Here is a 26,071-nt window from a genome sequence, read left to right on the forward strand (position 1 = left end):
TCCTTATTTCTCCACTCCTTTATAAAGATTCTGTGGCAAGCCAGATTCTGACACAAGGGTTTGTAATTACCTGGTTTGCAAAGGCAAAACCATCCGTCATGGGTTGCTTAAGCCATAATGTCTCACATATTACATACTCAACCACTGTCTGGAACTTATGGTGCTGTCTGATCCTGATTGCTGGGGTCATTATTTGAGGATTAAGCAACCCTTGTTTAACTCATTGTGAGCTATTTGCTTATCAGAATTGTCCCCTGTTACAACAATCTAGTTTGGTTTTGAGAACCAAGCCAGAGAGTGTATCTTGAATAAGCTTAGGTGCTGGGGCCAAACAGCTGGGCTTAAAACAGCCTGTCCTTCTATGTCTGAAATTATTTGTGAACATTTAGTTGACTACAGTCAAAAGTAAAAAGAGTTAAACTGACCTTGACTCTTCCAAACTTAATTAGGGTCTCAAGCCCAAGCTCTAAGCACACCTCCACCCCCATACACACTAATATTTTATTCCCTCTAGGATTGATCCTGGCTCAAGTCCATCCACAGCTAAAACATTAAAATGTTTGATAATGCCAGACTATTCTAACAGTTTCTGTATTTCCTTGGCATAATATCGTATTTTTTATAAAATCCGATTACATGAAAATATTAATGACTTTGCTGCTAAATAAAATAATAAAATCTGGTGTGCTTTATGATGCTTTGTCTGAAATAAGTCAGCTGGTAAGTCCCATCAAACAATAGTTTATTTCCTAACAGGAAGCAAGGACTGATTTGTTTTTCTTTTGTTTGCTGGTGCCATATGCTGTACTGCCAATTTATTGTCTTAAGTCTGTTGTTTACCTTTTAAATGGAATGCACAGCAGGGGACAGTGGGAGAGTCAAGGTCCTTGAGCAACACCAGGAGGAAAAAAATAAGGGCATGGAAGACCAGTTTTATGGTCCTTGTTGAAACAACCTTTTTTTATTATTCATGGGGAACTGAAAAAACAAAGAAACTGGTGACCAAACACAGTTTCACTGTGGGTTTATTTACTTGGTCATTTTTTGTCCCTAGGTACATGATCCTGTGGTGAAATTTGCCAAGTGTCTCTGCAGCGCTTGGCGACATTCTGCTGTGATCTCGGTGAGGGAGTATGAGAAATGTGTAAAATGAGAACAGTGAGCTTTGTGCGGAGAAATACTTTAAAACAAATACATGTTGAATATTTATATCCTGCCTTACTAGGCCCAAGTATTCACGAGGTGGCACTTTAAAGTAAAACAAACTTCTGTACACAATCTAAATCATCATTGGAGAGTGTTCTCAATGATCATCTGCAGAGGAAATCCTTTTATGAAGGTGAAATATATATACATGGGTTTGGGTCTAGCCTTAGTTATACTTACAATAAATCCAGGGAAATCACTGGGATCTATACGAGATGTGATTAATTGTATGCCCCACATTTCATGGGCTTAACTCAAATTATATTTTAGGGGTGTTCTGGATTCCCTCAAGATAGAAAGTAGACTTGGTACTGGAGGACTGCTGTTTAATCAGTTACAGCTGATCAAAGAGCAATGTGGTTTAGGAGTACACCCAGCATACAAAAATATTTGTAGCATATTTGTAATGAACACATTTCCTTGGAGATACAACATTGTTTCTGTAATGAGGCCTAGTGTCATGGTTATATAGATCATGCTCTGGGTACAGTAGTCAGTATTGTTCCCTTAAGGCAATTTTGATTAAAGCTCTCTTCATGTTACTTGTCTACAGGGACAGGGTTAGGAAACGAGGAAAGCAGCAAGGGTTCCAGGAGAAAGCCTCTGTACAAACAGTTCCCTGCCCACTGGAGTGGGTAACAGAGGGAGCTGCAGGTCGAGGAAATGGCACAACCCCTTTGTGCAAGTTTTTGCCCTTTCACAAACAAAACAAAACGCAAAGGGGGCTTGATACTTCATGAAACGGCGGGGGGATCAGTAAGGTTATTAGTCCTTCATGGAGACTAATTGAGAAATGTTTTGAACTGCCTTCAGCAATTTTTTTTCCTCTGAGAACTAAGCAACTTTTTAAAGTGCTGTTGAAGTAGGCTATAGTTGTGGGTCCAGATGTCTGTTAAACGCCTTCTGTTCCAGACGGCATGTTCTCTAGGGGCATCTGAGGTTCTTCTTGGGATGTCTCTGTCTTTTGCAATAAGGTAAGCAGCAACTGGAGAGTCTTTTGGGATGCTCTCCCTAGTAAGGCTCGTCTTGCAGCATACTTGATTGCAGCGCCAGGTGAAGATCGTATTTTTTCCCCTTTACAACTTCATCTCATATGCAGAGATAGGGTAAAATGTTTTATTGTGCTTCCACACTTTTATGTATTATGTTTTACTGTTCTTTAATAATTATGGTTGTGTTTATCATGTACTTTGTTCTTAATTGTGGTAAAACTGTGGGATACAAACGTAGAAGATAATATGCACAGAAGTATTGTATGTTCTAGCAAAATGCTCAGAGGCCTCTTAACGTATCTCTATTTGCTAGGGTCATTTCATACATTGAAGATGTTTGTATTATGCCTCAGCAGGCAGCTGTATAGGAAACTGCCTTAGGAACAGCTACTGCCTGTTTGTACTAGCGTTGTTGGAGAAATCGACAATTCAAATGTGTTCAGATTTCTATGAACCTGATTTTGATTCTGAGTCATGGCAATTCCATAGATGTGCGAACCAGTTTATTACCTGGGAGACATGAGATCTGCATAAATTTGCACTTGTGCTAATGTGCGTTAGTACAAGGACATATCAGTGTCAGTGCAAAATGCACACTTGGAACTAATGCAAACTAATGACAATGTGTGAAAGGACAAGCTTGTATTTGCTAATACAATAGACCGAGGACGTAATTTTTGAATTGGCAGTCTTTACATGTAACTTATGAGTAGACAAATATATGGGCATTGGTCTGCCTATGCACAATTATGCCTAAGAACGGCAGCCATATATAAAATACTGGGGGAGGGGGACTTTGCATGTTTGCGTTGTAATAGATATAACCATTTTCTTACATAAGGTTTCTAAGTTTTAATTTTTTTGTTTTGATTTATTGAAATGAAAAAATGAAAGCTTATGTGCAGTTATGCTAATACATGGTGACGCTAACATGCATTCACACAAGTAGAATGCAAGACTCTTGACAACCTGCAAAACACTGGTAGGTTTCTCACAGGCTCCGTGTGTGCCTCATTTCTACCGACAGGCTGTTAGATCATAAGATGAGTAAGTTTTTGATACCATCAGTCATTGTACCCTTCTGGACAGGCTGTCTGACTCAGAATGTGGGGGAACTGTGCCGCAGTGATTTTGCCCCAGTTTGGATGTCTCATTCCAGAAGGCGATGCCAGTGGCCGTTTTGCCCCACAGCAAGCATGCTATGGGCCTCCTTGGCACCCTAGTTTAACCTGTGCTTTTAAATACCCGCATGAAACTATTGGGAAATTTTATCTGACGATGAGTGTTGAGATGTTACCAGTAGGAGGAGGATGCCCAGCACTCTCATCCAATGACGGTGAGGCACGTTGATGTGCTGAGCCAGTGCCTGGGCAGAGTATGGCTGAGGGCAGTGAATTAAGTCGATGAATTAAGTCTTGTTCCAGATAAGGCTGAGATACCTATTGTAGGTGATTCATATGGCCAGGTAAGTGGCATTCAGCCTTGCACTCCTCTTTAAGGGACAAGCTAATTGTTTGGGTGTGTTTTTCAATTCCCCACTGTCTCTAGAGGTTGACCTCAGTGGCTCAAATCACCTTTTACTACCTTCAGTTGATATACCAGCCACAACCCTAACTGGACAGAGAGAGCCTTGCGATTGCTATTCACACACTGGTAGCCTCTTGTTCGGACTATGCAAGAGATTTCTATGTGGGGCTGCCTTGGTCTGCAACTTCAGTTCATTCAAAGTAGGGCAGTTAAATTGCTAACAGGGACCAGCAACCACATAATGCCAAAACTTTGTCACCTGTATTAGCTGCCAGTCCATTTCCAGACCCAATTCAAAGTGCTGGTCTAAACACGTAAAGCTGGGGTCTGCACCTCCCTTGGTGCCCACTAGTATCCCCTCCTCTCCTGATTGTGTGTGTGTGTGTGGGGGGGGGGAGGCGTACTGGGAGGCTGGCCTCCTGCCAGCTTTGTTTTGAAGACCAAAGCATCCATTTGTCATTTATTTGGGAACCTTGGACAAATTATTGTCCTTTCAGTTGCACTAGTTTGCCCTCTGGAAACTGAGTGTTTCGTGACCAGCCAGGATAGCCATTTTACAGGCATTTTGTAAGAGCATTTCTCTAAATTTAGCGCTCTCTAAATTTCTGGTGTGTTTACTCAGCCCAAAGGGTGTGTGGGTGTGTGTGGGGGTGTGTACGGGGGCTTCTTTAATGCCTTAAATGTCTTGGGTCCAGGTTATCTGAAGGAGCATCTCCTAATGATTTGAGCCCTCCCCCAGGTTCAACTGCAAAAGCAGGTGGCTACAAAAGGGACTTTTCAGTCAGACAGTCAGTCCATGGGATGCTGCCCACTCCAAGGCTTGCCTGGCACCTTCATTATGGTCTGTCCGGAATGAAGGTGAAGACCTTTGGTTCTCCCAGGCATTTTAGTAACTGCTTTTTAGACTTTTATATCCTTACACTTTCATGAAAGGGTTTTTACTCTTTGCTGCTAATTTTAACTGGGTTTTATTATGCACTTTTTATTATTGTTTGTATATTTTAATGTACTGTATGCCATCTGGAGAACTTGGTTATTGGGTAGTTTAAAGTATGATTAGTAAATAAACAGAATTAAATGACGGAATTTGGCATTTTGGTTTCGACTAATTTTTTTTATTCATCTGTGAAAATACTATATTTTTGGAGTGAAACTAATAAAATACCAGAAAAAAAGGAAACACGTGAGCATTAAGTGACTAGTTACAGCCACATAAAGCATTTCACCTTCATTGTGTTCAAGCCAAGAATTATGCATAGCTGCAGTGAAAAGGCAATATAAAGAACATTTGAATCTTTACATATGTGCAATCTCAGAATACAATCACAATGGTAGCTTCTTTAAGACCAGTAGACATCAAATCAAATAGTTCCAAAGCAACAAAGAAGGGCATTTATCATTTAAGAAATAGCCCAAATAATGTCTAGATGCTAGTATTTTAAAAGAATAGAAATAACAAAAATTTGCTAACCAAATAAAAGACCACAAAAGGAAAAGCTCTTTCAATTCCAGAAAAGCACAACAATAAATTATATTAAATTTTAATTAATGCTATTAAAATTAAACATTGTGTTTTAGGAAAACATGGGCACGATCCTGCCAAACCAAAGGACACTTCTATCCCATTGACCCAAATACTACAAAAATCAATGAGGTATGAAATGTACAACTTTTCAAGGACTCTGTTCCATTTCTACAAAAATCTTTAAAAGCTTAAATAAACCAGGCTGTACTGCATATCTCAAAAGCCTTCTAAAGGCCTGATCTGTGGACTGGCCATCCATCTCCAGAGCACACAGGATCCAGGGTTACAACTGAGTGAGAAGGCAACACAGCCACCCTGACCCCTGGCCACCTCGCATCCAGTGCTTGGGAAGGGATTCGGCACAGCAGCTGTCTGACCAACGCCTCGGAGACCCTGCACAGGCTGTCCCCCTTCGTAGCAACACTTGCCCTGGTGTAGTTGTGGAGGAAGCAGGGCTGGGCAAGCCTTGTGATCCGCAGGTCCTGTACAAGGCTGCAGCGAAGTTGGCCTGTCAGATGATTATAATGAGCAACAGAAGGAAGAGTTTTCTGAACAGTGGGACAGAACCAGCTAAATCGGTCCTGCTTTTCATGCATAAAATCACACTTCAGTAGCACAAGCCAGTTACTCTACAGCAGCTTAAGCCAACACAGAGGATCCAGATAGTTGGGTGTTTGTCTTACAATAAGCACCAGCTTTGTAACTCTTTCACTGGCTACCTAAGCGCAGCACAAATATATGAACGTCATGTTGGCATGGGGTTAAGCTGTGCATCACAAACAAGTGATCAGGGTGAAGTACAGGCACTTGACAGTAGAATGTGCGTGGCTGAGCCTCTACTTGTCCAAGTGTAACAACCTCCGCAAGTGGAAAGCTGAACTTCTGACTCTGCTCCTCGATCTTCGCTGGGGTGCTTTCCAAGCCAGGTCCAGTGCCAACATCCCACATGTCTGTTCCTGCTGTATGAAGGTCCTCCATTAACTGTAAACCTGAAATCCTTTGCATAAAGAAAATGGCTCTACATTGCAATGCCATCCAAGACCAACAAAATAATAATTTTTAAAATTAGGGTATAAATGAGTCCAAGTTAAGCCCTGTTAAGTCCCACTACTTTCAAATGGGAAAAAGTTAAACATGCATTTAACTTTTCTTCCAAACCAAGTGGCTTAAATGTAGTTAACATGAGCTTACACTTGGTTTTTCCCCTGCAAACTTGCCTAAACACATTTGCATTGACATTATCGATTCAGTGAAAGTGTTAGTTCAGAATCGCAACCCTTCAAAGCAAAAGACTGAATTTTGCCACAGCAGTCCTGTTCAAGCTGCAACTTTATTATGTGATGCCTGAAAAGGCATAGGCCATTCTCAGGCCTCCCTCAAATTACCGGAGACACCACCAATTTCAAAAACCTCTTGGGGGTAGCAGGAGGAGGAAGCAAGAAGAGGTGGCTCACAGTCAGCTTTAGACTGTTGCAGAACACTTGGACATAACATGGATAATCTTCTTGTTACACAGAAACTCCCAAGTTGTGGTTGCCTAGCCCAGAATTCTGCAATTCATGTGAAGGCCGCCAGATCACAGGCTCCTACTGTAATGGAAGTTTCTTAAACTGGGGAAGGAGTAGAAAGAGAGGATGCATGGGAAGAATTAGGTATGTTTCAAAAGCACTGGATGGTATTTAGTGAAAAGACTGTATCTATTAATAGAGAAGAAGAGATAGAAGCTTATATATCTTAAAACTGTAGCAATCCCTTACTCTTCCACATGTCAGTATTGTAAAGTCTTTATGTGAACTGGGCTATTAAACCATGGAAAAAACTTCTAAAATGGAAACTCTGCATAGTTACAAAATAGTTCATTTCATTTAAAAACCATTGACAGTTGGAGGCAAACCTTGCAATTTGCTTTTTGGTGAATCCTATTGCTGAATAAGATTATTACATAAGCAGTGGCATATAGGCTCAGCAGGAGTGTTGAGTAAAGAGTTGTATCTTAGGGAAAAGAAATATATTAACATCTTGGATTAAACATTCATCTGACAATCTTAAGACAGAAATTAAACACATGTACATAAGGAACACAGCAAAAAAGTAGTTAAAACTGAGCATTTGTAGGGCAGACTGCTAAAGAACAAGGCACTTTTAGCATCTTCATATCTCAAATCAGTAATCGTGGTAGTTGGATGATGGCTCTCTAGCAACTCCTGTCTCCTGCAGTCCCTCTGTTACTTACAGTTATCACATTCCCCCAAGTGGTATTGGCACTGGGCTGCCTTCTGCAAAGACCTAACACTCTGTGGCGAGATCATCCTTGTCCAGGTAGATCCCCAGAATTTGAGGCAAGCTGGTAAATGGTGCTAATGTGACACAGAAGAGGTTGTGATGCCCCGTATTCTGGCAAGTAAAGAAGTGTCTTCCTGTGTGACAAAGGTGATCTTGTAGTATATATCAAACAATCAAGTCTGAGATTAGAATTTGGCTGCAACAAGCACAAAAAAGATGCACATGTATCTTGATAGCTTTCTTGCTGGCTGAAATGAGTTGTTCAGACAAAGTACTGGAAGCCTTCTTTTGTCATAGTGGTATGCAGGCACACTGAATTGCACTAGAGTAACACTTTCTGTTGCTCTGATCTCATACAATGTGCAATTTTAAATAAAATGGACAAGTGAAGATATTCCAGGGAACAACCCTAAACCTCAGTTATAGTACATCTCAACTCTCCCATGTGCACTGATGCATAGTTCCTTTTTAGTAATAAATAGTAAATTAGCAGCAACAAGTAACACTAAACCTCACATAGCAAATGCAAACACTGAAACAACCCTTGTACACTGTCAAGATGGAACATTAACCTCTTGTCACCATGAAAATGCAGAGCTAGATCACCAAATCCTACAAAAGGAAACATGGGATCGTGTAGTTCAAGCAGAATGATGACAAAGACTGAAGAGTCATGTGCCTCTAAAGCGATATGGCTGCCACATAGGTGGACTTATCTGAAACTCAAGCCTGAATTCTGTGTTCCCTAAATAACGCAGCAGTTGTGAGCGCAACCTGTTCTGTGTGGGCAGGCACCATGCTGCAGTGGTAACGCATGCAAAGATCCAGCTGAGTAGCAGCACTGGCATGGGAAACATTTGTGCGATCCAGGTTATTGAAGTGATCAGTCTTTGCTTATGTTATTCCTGCAACGTGGAGCCCAAACACATGGAAGCTATTTTTGGTGCTTACTATAGTGCTTAGGGAATACATAAGTCAGGCCTTGGCTTTCACTGCAGTCGTGTTTACAAAACATGCTTTGGGATGATTGTAAACCTGCCTAGCGGAATTAAAGAGCCTTATTTTACTTGTTGTGAGATTTGTTATAACAGAAGAAGAAAAGCACATGAATCTGTGTTTCACACACTTCATGTACCATTTAGTCCTTAGGGAAAATGCAGGATCTCTGATGCTTCATCCTGAGAATCATGTGTTCATACAAGGACAAGGAAAACAATATATTAAGCTGAAACAATAAGCACAATATCAGCTGAAAATCAGCACTTTTACCGAACAAGGATAGCATTCAAAATATAAACTTACCAAGAAGACCAAGAAATCTAGAACTTCAATCTAGTGAAGTTCTTAAGTAAGGCAATCAATATTCAACCAGAGTGTACATTCATTAAGGTTTTTTAAGAGCAAACAAAGATACTCGACAGTATGAATGTATGAAATATAGGCACAAAGTAGGTACTTTGTTCAGCATGGAAAACAGCAACTAAGCAACTTTTGATAGAGTGAGCAAACCACTGAACAATTCAAATAATATTGTTCTATGAAAAGGTGCAATATTAAGCAGTTTGATTTTGGTTTGAAGAGATACATAAATCATGTCACCTATTATCATTTATAGACTATTCCACTGCCTCATTCTAGTTCTTCCCAGTTATCAGTAAGGTTGCCTTTACTTTGTCGCCGAATACTGACCAACCTTCCAGCTGATTTGATGCTCCACCTTGAACTATTTCCTGAGCTTGCCAGGTTTGTGTATTTTGTGGAGCTTTTGGTTTCATCTTCCCAGCCTGACCACGTCGGAGAGTCACTTAGAGTGTTTCCTACATCACTGAGGTGGTCTCCAGCAGGGATCTGTGGTGGCTCCCATCCTTCAATCTCATCTGGCTTTCTGGTCTGGACGTTCTGCTTTATCACCAAACTATCCCAAAATCCTGTTTTCTTTTCTGATTTCACATCCTCTTTTGATTTTAAACTTGTTCTACAGAAAGATAAAAGGAACAGACACTTCAGGGGAAGAAATTTAAACTCTATATATCTATGACTAAGGCGGGCCAGAACAATTTTGCCATTATCCTTCTATCCTTGTTCCTTATCCTTGTTCAAGTCTCTCATTATACATATTTTATTAATGCAACTATTTTGCATTACTTATGCTTTAAAAAAGGGCTAACCACAGAATGAACTAATACAAGATTAATCAGAATGAGATACATTTAAAATAGAGAAGGTGCAAAAGTTATAGCCCTTTTGTGCGAGAAGCAACAGTCTGATTGTTGGGTACAGTGCTGGCGGCAGATTGGACCACCTTTTGTGCTGCTGTGTGCAAGTATGCTCTTTTAAACATTTGATACCATACTGGGCATCTGATTTCAACTGACCCCTATAGCATTTTGGTTCAAAGGACTGCCATAGAGCTGCATCCTCAAGAAGGCCTGTTCTCCCATGAATAAGACACTTGGTTGCAACACATTGTTTTTTTAAAGGCCACTCCACTTTAGCAAGCCACCTACAAAATGCCTTTCCTACCCGGATGCAGGTTACTTAGTTTGAGCAGAATCTTGATATCAGAAGAGTAGTACCAGTGAACATTGAAATGTAAGAAGTATCTCAACTTCTGGAATGTTGTCACTTTTTCCCTAATACTGTATATTCTAACTGTAATTAGATTCTAACTGATTGTTCCTTTAGGGAATAATCTCCTGCCCGATGTCCTAGGTGATATATGATACAATGGACTTCTATCTCTAAGGTTGCTGATGAATCTGCACATTCTTTAATCCCCTCCCAGCCTCTATGGAAACCTCTGTGGTGGATCCCTCTCGCTGACTTCAGGGAAGAGGAAAACAGCAAGGTGGGAGAGAGAGACACTGTGATCCAACAGATTCAATAGTCTTTCACACCTGGCACCACGACATCTCTTTTTAGGAGGACAGAAAAGTAAAATATGCTCCTGTCATTTCTCCCACTCTGCTGGCAAGAGCTCATCAGGGCTTTGGAAGAATGGGGAATTTTGTGACTGGATTGCTATGTTTGCATTCCTTATTCATAGGACCGCACTGTTCATAAGGCGTTTATAGCACTTTGCATTCCTATATATATACATACCCTTTAGATTTTGGAGATTTACATCCTGTTAGTAATTGCTGTTCATCATCCTTATTGAATATGGATGTTACTTCTTTCCAGCCCCGAAAACCTGCACCTTGAACCTAATAATAATAATAATAATTTTTAAAGTACATAAAATGACTATTGTAAAGATCATGTGCTTAAACATGCAATATATCATAAGGTAAATATAATGTGGGAACTCTTGTTAAATCCTGGCTACAGTGACTAATGCAAGGTAAAGCAATGAAAGTCAGTCATGCCTTAAACCTTACAAAGAAGACTTCTGTGGGTTAATTATCTGGATTCATACTTCAATGAACCTTGGGACTGGTAAATATTTATTCAAAAGCAGTCCCATATTTTTCTTCTCTTGAGACTTGTAGGTAAGTTCTTCCAAACAAGGCTTCCAGTATCTATAAATACTGCCCTACTCTAAAGTAGAGACCAACTAGCCCATGCTGCCTCCTGCCAATGCAAAAAAAAAAAAAAAAAGCAAGAGGCTGCATGTTGCAGAACTAGGACTGCTGAGCTGCAATACTTATGTATTTATTTAATATTTATGAAAGTTACATACCCTTTAGTGACAAATGCCCTTGGGGAAGAATATCCACCCAAAATAACGAGATCACCAAAACAATAGGGCAGCCAATGAAAATACTGAAACATTAATATTATTAAAGAGTCAGCAATAAAACTCAGAAAAAGTTTACAAATTCAAGATTAAATCCCTGCCAGAAGCAGAAGATCTTAGCCTAGCACCTAAATGTATATAATAAAGAATCTAGACAGAGGCCTTTGCTTTTAATCAAAAGTTTCTGGTTTGCAGGTTCTGTCCCGTTCATTGCTTTCTACTGAACATAGATGGGAAAGTAATAACCAATATTGTGTTCTAACTGGACCGAAATCAGTTTTTGTCCTCATGGGAGAGAATGTTTGAGCCAATACTACAGGATAGAGGCTCAATCCAGACAAGATGAAGGTACTGTTGGTGGGAAGTCCATCCATCCAACTGGGGAATTTTCAACCTGTCCTGGACTGGGTTGCACTCCCACAATGGACAAGGTTTGCAGCCTTGGAGTGCTCCTGGATCCCAAGTTGTCACTTTTCAGGTGGACTCAGTAGCCAGGAGCACTTCTTACTAGCTCAGACTGGTTTATCGGCTGTATCCTACTTGGATGAGTGGGTATGTACAGTTAACTATGGTTATCCATGCACTGGCACCTGTGCCTGGATTTCTACAATGTGCTCTAGATGGGGCTGTCTTTGAAAAGGGTACTGGACAATGTAACTAGTCCAAAATCAAGAGGCACACCTGCTGACGAGGACTAGTTTTCATGAACTTATCACACCAGTTCTTTGCAGACTACATTAGCTGCCAGTTGCCTGGCTGCCAGTTGTCACCTGGGGCCAATTCAAAGTGTTTACCATCACATAGAAAGCCCTAAACTGCTTGGAGCCAGAATATTTGAGGGAACACCTGTCCCCATATGCCCTGATCCAATCACTGAGATCTTCATCAGTGGGCCTTCTCTGAATCCCTTCCTGCAATGAAGTCAGGGAAAGAGATACCTAGGAGAAGGGCCTTCTGTATGGAAGACACTTCTGATAGACATCTGCCAGGCATCTTCTTTTGTCTCTTGTCATTTAGATGCCAACTGAAAATGTTTTTCCCCTGTAAATTACTTTGGTGAATCCAGTTGGTTTTTATAATGGTTTTATTGTTGTTATTACATGTTAGAATTTTAGCTGTCAGACAATTTTTATTTCACAGGTTTGTTTTAAATTATTTTATTAGTAATTATGATTTTATTTCTACTGTTCCTTTTATTGTTCTGTTTTCATTGCCTTATCATCTATTGTCCATATCGAATTGTTTTATTTAATGCTGCTCAATGTAATATAAGCCACCCAGACAGACTTCAGGCTACAGAGTGCAGCATACAAGTGTGATAAATAAATAATATAGTGTTATATTCTGTTTGTGTGAAAGTGTTGTAAATCTAGCACCAGTTAATTGTAGGAAAGCAATACGTCAGGACTGTTAATGCACTCTGGTCTGAAAGCCACTTTGTTTTAGGATATAGAAAAAGGATTTCTGTCTCTACACTGTGCCTTGTATATTTGGAAAGGTATCAAGAGCTTGAGGCTTGAATGGAATCCACACTGTTCAAATGATGTCCCTTAAAATCACAGAATAGTAGCATCCCTAACAGATGGCTATCCAGCTGTATCATGAACACCTCTAGTATGGGAGGGCCCTCAACCTCTGGATCATTGTAATACATTTCCATGGTTATATCAAGCAGTTAATGTATATCTTCATTTAGAAAGTATGGCAAAGAAAAAGTTAAGTATTTAAATGAGCTTATTTTGCCTGAAGCTTTAAAAAAATGTACCATCCACCATAGAATAAGTTATCCTAAAAATAGCAATGATATTTTCCTGTCATTAACATTGGAGCAGAACATGAATATACAATCTGTATTGCCAAGACAATTCTTTGGCCCCCTAGAAAGCATCAACAGGGACACAAGTCTATAGATTCCCAGATCTGAGGTTCAAAAAGAGCTTTGACCTTGGAGCTGGGAATGTGTGTTTGGATCTTCCCCCCTAGCCACTTGTAGCCAAAGTGGAGAGAACCATACTGGTACCTTCTCTAAGGTTGTTGAGAACAACCCCAGGAAAGGAGTAAACTGGGCATTCTGGGGGGCAGAGAGGTGAGAAGACCAGGGCCACCAGAATATAACATCCTGATGATACTCCAGCCTCCTTCCCTTCTCCTATGAAGGGCCAAAGCTAGATAGCAGGGCAGGAGGAGCAGAGAGGCATAGACTGCCTCTGCCATTTTCCCCACCCTATATAGGATGCCCACAGTTCTTCAGGTTTGGAAGCCTCTGGATGCGTCATGGCAACCTAAGTCAAACTGCAGAGTCTGGAGAAGCCATCTTGCCTTTTTTTTCCCCTTCTGACCTTGTTTGTTTGTTTGTTTGTTTGTTTAGGATATTTGTATGTTGTCCTTTGCAAAAGCCTCAGGACAGCTTACACAAATAAAATACAAATATCTAACATAACATAAATTAATTAACGACTCACTCGACTTCACCCAACCTCTTGGAACAGTCTTCTATACTTTCAGTAGCCAAATAATCTTCCACCATCAGGAGTTATAATTTAACGAAGGCAACTTGTGAAACAAGCAATATGAACAGCTATGTGTCTTGGTTAAAACAGATGAGGAGAACAATCCTGAAACTACTTCTGTCAGCACAGTGAAATCAGAGCTCAGGAATTCTGCCACGCCCTTAATCAAAAAGTGTCATGAGTTAGGGTTCCTCCCTTTGCATTTTCAAAGGCACAAACCATTCCTGCAAAGGGTCCAGAGGAGGGCAACAAAAACGATCTGGGGTTTGAACCACTGCCCTATGAGAAGAGACTGAGAGAGTTGGGCATGTTCACTCTTGAGAAGAGAAGACTGAGGGGGAACATGATATCCCTTTAAGTACCTTAAAGGTTGTCATGAAGGAGGTCAAGATCTCTTCTAGCTGATACCAGAGTGTAAGACAGCCTTTGAGGACTCCAAGATGGGTGGGAATTTTTAACAAGGAAATTCTAAAGGTACAATTACAAACAATTCCAACAAGGAAAAAGGGTAGAAGACAACAGAAAATGCCCATGTGGCTTCACAGAAACCTTAGGGATGATCTGAAAACAAAAAAGGACATGTAAAGGGAGCAGAAGAAAAACCAGGCTACAAAGAAAGAATACAGGAAGGCAGCACAGAATTACAAGGTTGGCATCAGGAAGGCTCAAGCTAGGAATGAACTGAAGCTAAGCAGGGATGCTAAAAGCAACAATAACAAAAAAAAAAGGCTTCATCAGGTATGTCCAAAGTAAAAGACAGAAGAAAGAAATGGGAGTTCAACCAGTCAATGTGGGAGGCAAATGATAACAGATGCCAAAGAAAAGGCAGAAGTGCTTGACTCCTACTTTGGCTCAGTCTTCTCTCAAAAGAAGATTTATGACTTTCCTGGTGAATGGGAAGTACTAGCTGAAAGTTCAGGATGGCAGCTCAAGATTGATAGGCAAATGGTCAAGGATCATCTAATCAGGTTCAGATCTCCAGGGCCCAATGAACTCCATCCTAGAGTCATAAAGAACCTGGTGAAAGAACTCTTACAACCACTCTCCATTATCTTTGACAAATCATGGAGGACAGGGGAAGTGCCAGATGACTGGAGAAGGGCTAATATTGTCCCTAACTTCAAGAAAGGAATACAAGAAGAACCTGGGATCTACAAATCAGTCAATCTGACATCAATCCCTGGGAAAATAAAGCAGTCAGTCTGCAAACACCTTGAAAACAATGCAGTGATTACTAGAAGCTAACATGGATTTCTCAAGAACAAATCCTGCCAGATCAATCTGATTTCATTTTTCAATTGGGTAACCTCCCTGGGGGACTGTGGGAATGCTGTGGACATAATCTATCTTGACTGTAGCAAAGTACCCCCTGATATCCTGTTTAGCAAACTAGCAAAAAGAGGGCTAGATGGAACAACTATCAGGAGGATCCATAGTTTGCATCAGAATTAGACTCAAAGATGGCATCTTCTCAAACTGGAGACAGGTAACAAGTGGGGTACCACAGGGTACAGTCCTAGGCCCAGTGTTCTTCAACATTTTTATTAATGATCTGGGTGAGGAAGCGTAGGGAATGATGATCAAATCTGTAGAAGACACAAAACTGGGTGAAACAGCTAAAACCATGGAAGACAAAAAGAAGATTCAAGATGATCTTGATAGGTTGGAGCACTGGACTACAAACAAAAGAATTAAATTCAATAGGGACAAATGCCAAGTTCTGCTCCTAGGAAAAAAGAAACTAAATTTGTTGTTACAAGTTGAGGAATACTTGGCTCAACAATACTGTAAGTGAGAAGGCTCTTGGAACTGTTGTAAATCACAAACCGAATATGAGTCAATGATGAGATGCATCCGCAAAAAGGGCAAACACTATTTTAGGCTGCATTAACAGAAGCATCACTTCCCAATCCCATGAAGTAGTAGTTCCTCTTTACTCAGCACTGATTAGGCCTCATCTAGAGTACAGTGTCCAATTCTGCGCACCACAGTTTAAGAAAGATGCAGACAAGCTGGAAAGGGTTCAGAAAAGGCCAACAAGGATGATCCAGGGGCTGGGAAAAAAGTTATCTGAGAGACTGAAAGAACTGGGCATATTTAGCCTCAAGAAGAGAAGACTGAGGGAAGATATGACAGCACTCTACAAGTACTTGAAAACCTATCACACAGACGAAGGCCAGGATTTCTTCTTGACATTTCCAGAGTGCAGGACACTGAATAATGGGTTCAAGTTACAGGAAGCCGGATTCTGGCTAGATATCAGGAAAAGGATTACAAAGAACAGAGATGCAATGTTATTTCAATGACTATGAGATCACTGCATGCTAATATGTATTTTCTTTATATGGGTGTCTAATATGTTGTTTAAAAAGTAGCTAACATTGTTAAAAGAAATAGTTTTTTTTAACAAATGCTTGTTTCAAGTCCTTCGCATCCTACAGAGCCTTCCCCAGCCTCATGGCCTTCAGAGGCATTTGGACCACAACTCCTCCTCAAATCCCCATCCAGCAGGGCCAGTGACTGGGAATTCTGGGTGTTGCAGTCCAAGCATGTCTGGAAGACACAAGGTTGGGGAAGGCTATGCTACAGTTTTAAAAAGTTGTTCCAAAATTGTCTCAGGAGATCCACACACAGAAATAGGCTTCTTCCAAATGGAAACACATGTGCAGAGCAGACATCTATATTTCAATGAGGCACCCAAAGAGTAGTGAGACACACAAAGAGATTCCTACCCACACTGTACTGTGTGGATGCATGATGCACTATGGAGAAAGGTAGACCATTTCTTCTGATTGGGGACTATGTGTAAAAGATTAGGTCCAACTCTTACATGTTTAAAAATGGTAAAAATCACAGACTTCGTAAGTTAGAATTCTACAGTGAAGTATAGACATCTACCCCATACAGTTGCAACAAAACCTGAGTGGTATTATACTCTGTTGTGGTTAGTAATCTAGCAATTCCAGAATGTTCTGGAATGAATGTTAGTATACAGTTAATAGCCTATATTAATCTAAAAACTGCTATGATATGATCCAGTCAAAAGTTTAAAGCTCACCAGTTTAAGTGGGATAATTAAAACATGCTTACTTCTCCCCAGTTGAAATCAATGGAATTTACAGTGCTTAACATGACTGAGTCCCCACTCTGCATATTCTTGTTCATACACAAGTTGAAAGATACACTAACTGGAACCGTTTTTTCCTCCAAGTTTGGCCAAAGCCCAGTGGACATAAATACCATCATCCAGGGTAATTCTTGGATGCAAAAGTAATTTCTTCCTCATTGCAGCCAAACTGGAGTACATATAGACCCAGCCGCACATCTTCCATTTGCTGTGCTTAACCGACCGTGGTTGTTCAGAATGTTGTGAAAGTGAGCATTTGTGCTAATTCTTGTGCTTATGTCTATTCCTGCTACAGTAAATAATCCGAGAAACCCCCATCTCTCTGGGTTGTTTATCACAGCATCCTATATGCAATTTGAGCAGTTTTACACTATTTTTCTTAAAGCTAGAAACATAGATTAAATAGATATTAATGGGAATATTGAGATGATAATGCATGTACTTGAAAAAAGAAAACTAACTGCCAAGCAACTTCCTTAATACTTCTTTTTAAATAAAGTTTAGCTCAATAACACTAAATGTATAGCTCTAATCAGTTAAATGTACCTTGATACAAAACTAAGATAACACAGCATAGTAATAGAGAAGTAAAAGACTGTTAACTTTGCAAATGGAATAAGGACTGGTTCTGAAGAGTTATAAATAAAGTATGCTTCCACTGGGTGAGTTTGCATGTCATGCAAAGCCATCCTATGAGTAACTACCATGGGTTGCTTGTTCACTGGAAAACCCACAGTACTCCCAACAGATGACCGACTGAGCTTGCCATGGATTGTCCTCCCACTCATTTGCCCTCCTGCTGGCTCCAGTACATATCCTTGATGTCCTTGCAGCAGCACTTGTTCCAAGGTCTTCCTACAACTGGTCCACTAAGATTACTGGCTATCAAGGGAAACTTCGTATGCCCAATAGTATGCTTGGGCCTGTATGAAATCAGCAAACCATTTGCCAGCTATTCCCCTTATGGAAAATTTTGCTTTTGTCCAAATACCTGCTTTTCTGATATTTCACTAAGCATCCCCATATTCTCTTCCACTTTAGCACTTACATTGCTGTGTAGCAAACACCATTTTTAAAGGCTGCTTCATGTTACCCTAAAATAACCACATGCAATCCCAAAATAAGAGAACTGTTGGCAAAGCTCCTTCTCCAGATGCTTCTGGCTATCCCCTCTACCCCACCCCACCAACTTCCTGCTTATCACTTCTCTTTGTTGCTAACTGTCACAGGTTGAAATGGATTTCAGAACAGTGTCCACATAAATGTCATGGAAAAGCAGTAACATGCAGGAGAAATTGTGGAAATGTAAAGGCATTCTCACTAGCCATTCCCAGCAACCCATGATAAAATCACCGAGAGGTATGACATCAACAACCCCAAAACAAGCCATGCATTCTCAAGGTGGCTTGTTCAGGAAAAATAAGGCATCCTACAGAAACAAACACAACAATCAAAATAGCACGGTGGGTTGTCATGTTGTTTCAGGTCATTGTTTCAGATGTTACTCATTCACCACTTAATCATTTTTATCATTTTTAACAGATGTATGGTTCCTTCTCTTTCATGAAGAGCTGTAGCTCACCTAGATTTATTCCAGTCATTATATGCCAAAGTAAACTTGGTTGGACATCAGCTCCTTAATTTCTAACACAGCTATGGACTCAAATGGTCCAGCCAGGCAGTAATCTACAGCTAGAAAAAACAAACAACTTCCACTTATTTTATGCAACTTCCACTTATTTCTTAAAAGCAAAAAGGTTCTGCCGCCTTCATCAATGAACACTGCATTCACAAATTCTCTGCCCCCAAAGGGAAAAGGCACTCCAGATTAAAGCTTAGACAGATAGGTATGATGTAATGACAGTAAAGGAAAAATCATGTTAAGAAAGCATCTTGAGAATAAGATTGGGCCAAGATATTAGACTTTGGTGACTAATCTGCCATGTTTTGTCCATAACGGTTCTGTTTTGAAATATACTTTACCAGCATACTTAAGATCCAGAATTCATAGGTGCTTAAGTAGTGCAATCAGTTATTCCTTTTCCTCATTCTAGCATATTTTATTTTACAGCAATCCCTACTTTCTCCCATCCCCTTCTCTCCACCCAAATGACCAGTTGAATGGATTATTTTATCCTCTACAGGAATGTCAGTCTCAAGACTAATTCATGTTTGACAGTATGTGGAATGTCAACTTGTGGACAAAATATTCTTTTACTAGCAACTCCTAGGTGGCAAAATAGTGTCCACCAAGCAGATAACTCTACTGTACTGGCTAAGTTACATGAAGCAAAATAAAGTACGGAAAAAGCTGATATAAGTTGGGTGTTGAAATACCAATGAAACTATTACATTTAAAATATGTCTGTATGTCTAGTACAGTGTATATGTAAGAGCATTGCTTCAAGGACTGACAGTCTGATGGGATTAGGTTCTCTGGAAATGGCTGCATTATGTCCACAAGACAGTCCCCTAAATAATAAAAGGTAAAAATACTAACTTCCTTGTGTTGTTTTCCTCTGTGGGAGGGGAGAGACTGGCAGCAATTCAGAATAATAATAGAATACAAACAGCTGAAAAGCCTAATTCTTACTTTTCAACAAAAATACTGCCCCCACAATACCTAGAAACAACTCCATTGGTTCAATCAATAGGATATTTACTGATGAGGAGATGAAAAAAAAATGGGAGACATTCCTGGTTCTTTTGGTGATTTTCACTTGGATACCTAAATTGCCTTTTATTTATTTTAGTTTTAAAAGCATGTATTATTAGGGGTAGGGGGAGTCCCATAACTGGCAATGGGAGCTGTTGCCAGTTATTTATTCTACCCCTCTTACATACATGTAAAGATAATCTCCTGGCCAAATTTTGTTGGGAATAAACACTGAGTGTGTATATTTGAGAAAAACTCTGAAACAAGGCACTTGAAGAACAAGAAATGGAAGATTATAGCCATGCTTCTATAGCAACACATTGTTACATTGTTTAAAAGTTACATTGTTACAAGAACCCTGTTGTGTAATCCAAGTCCCCAGGGCTATTACAGTACTTTCAGGTAACAAATGTTATAATTAAGTCAGTAAAGAGAGACCATCTGGTGATTCATGAGCTCATGACTGGAGAGAAAGTTGCACTGTAATTTGTTTACTACTAATACTGTCAAAAATAAATTGTTTAATATTAACTTAAAATATTAAGAACTATCTATAAAATACTGAATCTGTAAGTCAGAAAATGCCATATTTGTACTTGTACATGCAAATTTAATTTCACATTTTGCTATATATTGAAGTGATGCAAGGACTCTAAAAGTTGCATTTGTATGTCTACTTTGAGTTCGCACCACAACATTAATGTGCTAGACACTGGAATACCAAGTTTAACAATCAGCCTGTTAACTAAATAATCGCATAACTTTGTGCACAACAGGACTTCCTCTTTCAGCATCAAGGCAGGATATCATTGTATTAAGAGTCTGAAGACAAACAGTAATCAGAACAGCAAACACTGTGTGTGAACTGCTATAATACAGAATATAACCAAACTTTATTAAAACTTTGCTATACTTGTATTTTTCATAAATTAAAGCATGAAAATGCATGAAATGCAAAATATATATGTCTGCCATTACAGTAGCAAGAAAATTAAATTGATTAAACGAAGACCTAATAATGTTGTTTGTAAACCTATCCAGGAAGAGTGCCTCAGAAACATGCAGTAAAGTATACTGAGACACAGGAAATGAGCTGTTTCATGAAACATGTTTAAATTTACATCTCAGCATAAACCTTTGATGCAACCCTGGTACAAAAAATATAACCTCACCTTGAAGACATGCTCTTGCTCTTATTATAAAAAATAATAATAAATAATGTGTCTTATTTATCTGGGTTATTGCCACTCTGAGACACTGTAAAGGGCAAGATACCAAAATTTTAAATAAATAAAGGGAAATAGAAAACTGTACTCACTTTCATGAAAGTTCATGAAACTTTTGTGATGACAGCAATGAGAACCAGAAATATTACAACCATGGTAATAAAATGTCCACTTGGCCTGCATTTACTTCCTTCCACAGAAACTCTTGTTCTTAAACTAGGTAAATGCCTCACTGGACCTAGCTTTTTTTTTTTTTTTGCATATGGAAATTCTCTGAAACTGCAGTTTCTCTCTCACAAACACACATGCACAGGCAGATTTTACTGTACTTCTTTGAGGCTAATTAGGGTGTAAATATAAACTGTTTGGTATTATGTGCTGTCAAGTTGTCTCTGACTTATGGTGAACCTTATGAATGAAAGCCCTCCAAAATGCCCGATCTCAGCTCCTGTCAATTCCTGGCTGTGGCTTCCTTTAAGGAATCAATCCATTTCATATTTGGTCTTCCTTTTCCTCTTCTGCCTTTAACTTTTCTCAACATTATTATGTTCTCCAGGGAGTTTTGCCTTTTCATGAGACGCCCAAAGTATGGCAGCCTCTGTTTTGCCATTTTTGCTTCTAGGCAAAGTTCTGGTTTGATTAGATCTAGGACTGCTTTTCTGTTGGCCCTGGGTATTTGCAAAATTCTCCACCAACACGTTTCAAACACAACAATTTTCTTCCTGTTTGCTTTCTTCACTGTCTAACTTTCACACCCATACACAGTGATAGAGGATACAGTACTGTGGATTATCTTGGCTTTGGTCTCCAAGTGAAATGTCCTTACAGTCGATTATCTTTTCTAGTTCCTTCATCATGTCAAGCCTCAGTCTCCTTTGAATTTGAATATTTATTTATTTATTTGTATGCCGTCCTGTCGCGAAGACCTCAGAATTTCTTGGATGCTGGCTCCCTTTGAACTGATGACTGAGTCAACCTATGCAAAATCTTTGACAATGTCAATGCCTTCATTTTGGACCTTAAAGTTGTATAATTCTTCTGTAATCATGATTTCTGTCTTAATATTCAGCTGCAGTACTCCTTTTGCACTTTTTCCTTTCACTGTCATGAGAAATCATTTCAATTCATTGCTGCTTTCTGCCAGTAATACAGCATTATCTGCATATCTTAAATTATTGATCTGTCTTCTGTCAATTTTCACTTATTCCTCTGATTCTAATTCAGCTTTTCTGATATGTTCTGTGTACAGACTGAACAGACAGGGAGATAAATACACTTATCTGATACCTTTGCCTATGGGAATCCATTCTGCTTCTCCATATTCTGTCCTAACGGTAGTTTCTTTTCCCCAGTATGAGATTATGCATCAGTATAATCAAGTGCTGAGGCCCATTTTGTTTAGGACCATCCAGAGCTTCTCATCATCCATACAGTCAAAGACTTTGCAGAAGTTTCTAAAGCACAGACTATCTTCTTCTGAAATTCTTTGCTGCACTCCAGCAGCCAACATATATTTGTGATATGATCGTGAGTGCCTCTTCCTTTTTGGAATCCAGCTTGAATTTCATGCATTTCTCACTCCATATAGGGTAATAATAGTCTTTGTTGCAATACACTGAACAACACTTGGCTTGCATGGAAAATTAGTAAAATTGTCCTATGTTGCTGCACCCTTTTGCATCTCCTTTCTTGGGGACTGGAATGTAAATGGAATGTTTCCAGTCTGTGGGACATTTTTTTTGGTTTGTTCTCCATATTTGTTGGTATATTGTTGAATCTTGACCTATTCATTCTATGCAGCTTGGAATAGTTCTATTGGCATCCTGCTTACTCCGAGTGCTTTGTTCCTTCCAAGTGCCTTCAGAGCAGCTTTCACTTCACTTTCTAATATTGCAGGCTCTTCCTTGTAGGATTCCTCTTTCAAGGAATCTGCTATCCTTTCATTTCTTCTGTATAAGTTCCTCTATATATTCTTTCCATCTTCGTTTTACCTTCTCCTGCTCAGATAGTGTGTCCACATGTTTGTCTTTTAGCATTCCTAATGTTGGTTTGAATTTCCCTTTGTTTTATTGTATCTTCTGGAAGATTGCTATGTGGTAGCAAATCTATAACCATGAAGTGCTTCTGCAAATATTTAATAGTCAGGAATATTTCCCAACATGAACTGACTATTCTACTGTTCAGACCACAGCCATTTCAGAACATCCTCTGGCAAGCATCATCCACTGGATGTTCTCAGATTCTTTTCATTCTGCTTAAAACAAGTCAAAACAAAGAAACATAATATAGTATAGTATGGAGCAGTGGGTGCTTCAGCATGTGCTCTTTCATGATCCATCTTAAACTGACCCTAAATAGAAACCTTTAACTAGAAAGCAGAACAGATTCAGTATGACAACATCTTCTGTGGGTGACCTCTTTATACCTAGACAGGTGGGAGATCAAACAGCAGCACATTCTCCAGATGGTGACAATGATGAGTACTAGGCAGTGCCTGTAACATTTTTCTTTCAAATTTGACATAAGAACAAGACGCAGAGAAAAATGATTTAGAAATATGTGGATCCATGCCCAGGCGATGGCTTGACCATGTTCTATTGTCAGCAGATTTGGTATGCAAGCAATAGGTGTTGTCTACTCTACTGAATTAAAACACTATTATATATTTGATTACACATTGGCATTCCAATCCTTAACACTTATTTTGAAGCACAGTACAGCCAATGGAAGTTATATGTGCTTCACAAATATGCTTCAGATCACAGCCTTATTTGGTAACTGTTTTTTATTTCTTCTGTGTCCGAAATTCTTTTATGGTAGAGATCATATTCAAATAGCACCTCTTCTATACCTACTTCAAAAATAAAAACTGGGCAGTTTAAAAATATAATTCTAGGATACTTAAAATTTAGGATGAGATTAGATATTATATTAATACATAGAACAGATAGAGTTGCTGGAAAATACTGATTTTGTAAATGTACTTTGTTGCTGAGTTAGTGTATTAAAGTTTTTTAAACTGTCAGAAAAAAAGTCTTAAAAACAGATAGGTCTGTGTTAGTAAAACAGAGGAATTACATGTTGACCAACTGTTGGATAGCATATGAAATTTTTAAAACATTATTACTTGCATTGGTTTTGAATGCAGATACACATACATTTTTTTTCTATAGCATTAATAAATGAACAAAATTCCTGAAACATGTTAAACAGGAAACAATTCCACAGTTCTGAAAGAATGTTCAAACATCCATAGTTTGCATATCCTTGTCATAATATTTGCATATATCATTTTCTCCACAGAATTATGCATGTAACTGTGGTATGGACACAGGATGGAAGTGGCATGGTGCTGGCATATATGTCTAGTGTTTCGTTGATATGAGCTGAATAGCATATGAAAAGTGGGCTATATACATAAAGAAACAATTATGCATAAACATCTATTTGTTAATGTGCATAGGACGCCTCTTGTAATACTTATTTTCATGTTGAAGTAATTTGAATAATTTCTGGAAATTAGGCATTCTGATTAAATGAAATGTAGTGATTACTTGAAGATGAGTGAAATGCTACCACATACAATGCTTAAATTTCACATCTTTCAGGCCAAAGTCAAGTATCAAAGTACATGATCCCAGAAAACTGAGCCGGGGACCTACAAGTAACCAAAACAACAACAACAACAACAACAAAAAGTTCCCATTTTGTTTTGGATTTGACAGAAGATGAAACACCATTCAATCCTTTTAAGATTTTCTTCAACTCATTATTAAAAATATAGCTTAATATTTTCATTATTAGCTAAATATGGACAGCTTATGTTGACATAAGAAAGAAATGAAAAACTTTACTTCACTACATTGGTGTAATATGTTTTGCAATGTCCTCTGGCACACAGTAGGGAGTACATATTTCCTATGTTTTGAACTGTGAATAATGGGATATGAAGTCAGATGATGTCCCCTTGAGATGAAAACCATTTGTCTCAAGATTAAATTACAGTCTCCCCTTGAATTTGGTTTTGGTTGTACTTGGATTTGAATTGATTTATTTTTAACTTCATGTGATATATTCTTCCTTTCCTCCAAGTAGGTCAGGGCAATATCCATGGCCTCCTTTTCCCATTGTATCATCACAAAAACCTTGTAAGATATGTTAGGCTGAAAAAGAGTGACTGGCTGACGGTCATCCAGTGGACTTCATGTTCTGAATGACACCTTGGAAGCACTGTTTTTACAAAGAAGACATTGAACACTCCCTGTTGAACTATCTGCCAACTTAAGGTCTGAAAAAAATAAAGTAAATAAACAACTGATATCACAAATGTGAGGTAAAACACCCAACTCTGCAACAATACAGAAGCATTTACCCCACTTTTAAATTTTTCACTTTTGTTTTTGCTTACTTGTCTGCCATTTTTAATGCAGCTTCACAGTGCTGAGTAACTTGTGCACATCAAGTGGTAACAAAGCCAAATAAAGCCATTTCAATTCCTGGCTGTAATACAACAAATATGGAAAGGGCAAAAGTGTGTGTGTGTGCGTGTGTGTGTGAGACAGACAGACAGACAGACAGACAGACAGAGAGAGAGAGAGAGAGAGACAGAGAGACCGTGCTTCTGCAAGGCACGTTCCATTCCAAATCTACAGTGACACAATGGAAGATGCAGGGAATCAATTGCTCCTCTTCTTATAACTTAACTTCGGCATGCACCAAGGTGCCAAACTAAATATTACACAGGAGACATAAACAGTCTCCTGTCAGTTGGGTTTGTTTTTTTGTTCTTGTTGTTTTATGAAAAGCAGCCACAGAAACCTGCAAATTTGAAGAAAGAAGGAACAATGTGGGGAGAGAGGCTGCTTAATCCCTTCTATTTCTTTCCCACTTTTATCTCCCCTTTTTTCTTTTTTTGCTTCAGGGCTTTCACCTTTCTTCCTTTTTATTCAGAGCCCCAACTCAGGGAATCTCCCCTTCAAGCATGTATAAACAGGTTGATAGGGGTGAAGATGTTTGTGACTGTGTGTGGCGGGAACATGTTCTTGATGGTGAATAAGATATAAGGATCAAAATCTTCTATGTAAATATGCATACAATTGCAGCCTTACAAAGGAAGGCAATAGCCTTGGACTTCCATTAGTAGGAACATCTTTCACTGGACAGGAACATATGACACCCTATTCCCTTCCTTAAAAATTTACAATATTGGATGTTGAGGTGAGTTCATTAATTAAAACAAAGTTATTAATCCACTCTTCCTGCTCCCCCACCCCCATTGGC

The 26,071-nt window shown here is 39.1% G+C and overlaps 2 protein-coding genes across 3 annotated transcripts in view; one reads left to right on the plus strand and one right to left on the minus strand.

Annotated features, from left to right (window-relative positions):
• FBXO25 (F-box protein 25) overlaps nucleotides 1–4,123 on the plus strand; it is a 37,347-nt gene extending 33,224 nt beyond the window's left edge. Inside the window, exon 10 of the mRNA XM_044418885.1 lies at nucleotides 1,055–4,123. Coding sequence (XP_044274820.1) covers nucleotides 1,055–1,153 — 99 coding nt within the window. The 3' untranslated portion in view covers nucleotides 1,154–4,123. The remainder of the gene's footprint in view (nucleotides 1–1,054) is intronic.
• Nucleotides 4,124–4,818: 695 nt separating this feature from the next.
• Nucleotides 4,819–26,071, minus strand: part of LOC123017513 (testis development related protein) — a 31,020-nt gene continuing 9,767 nt past the window's right edge. For both annotated transcript variants that reach the window (XM_044418927.1, XM_044418918.1), the window contains exons 3-4: nucleotides 10,636–10,739; nucleotides 4,819–9,508 (exon numbers count right to left, since the gene is read on the minus strand). In XM_044418927.1, the coding sequence (XP_044274862.1) occupies nucleotides 9,163–9,508; nucleotides 10,636–10,739 (450 nt within the window). In that variant the 3' untranslated portion in view covers nucleotides 4,819–9,162. The remainder of the gene's footprint in view (nucleotides 9,509–10,635; nucleotides 10,740–26,071) is intronic.

This window comes from Varanus komodoensis, unplaced genomic scaffold, assembly GCF_004798865.1.
Source record: "Varanus komodoensis strain SLA01 unplaced genomic scaffold, ASM479886v1 scaffold10, whole genome shotgun sequence".
Taxonomy (NCBI): Eukaryota; Metazoa; Chordata; class Lepidosauria; order Squamata; family Varanidae; genus Varanus; species Varanus komodoensis.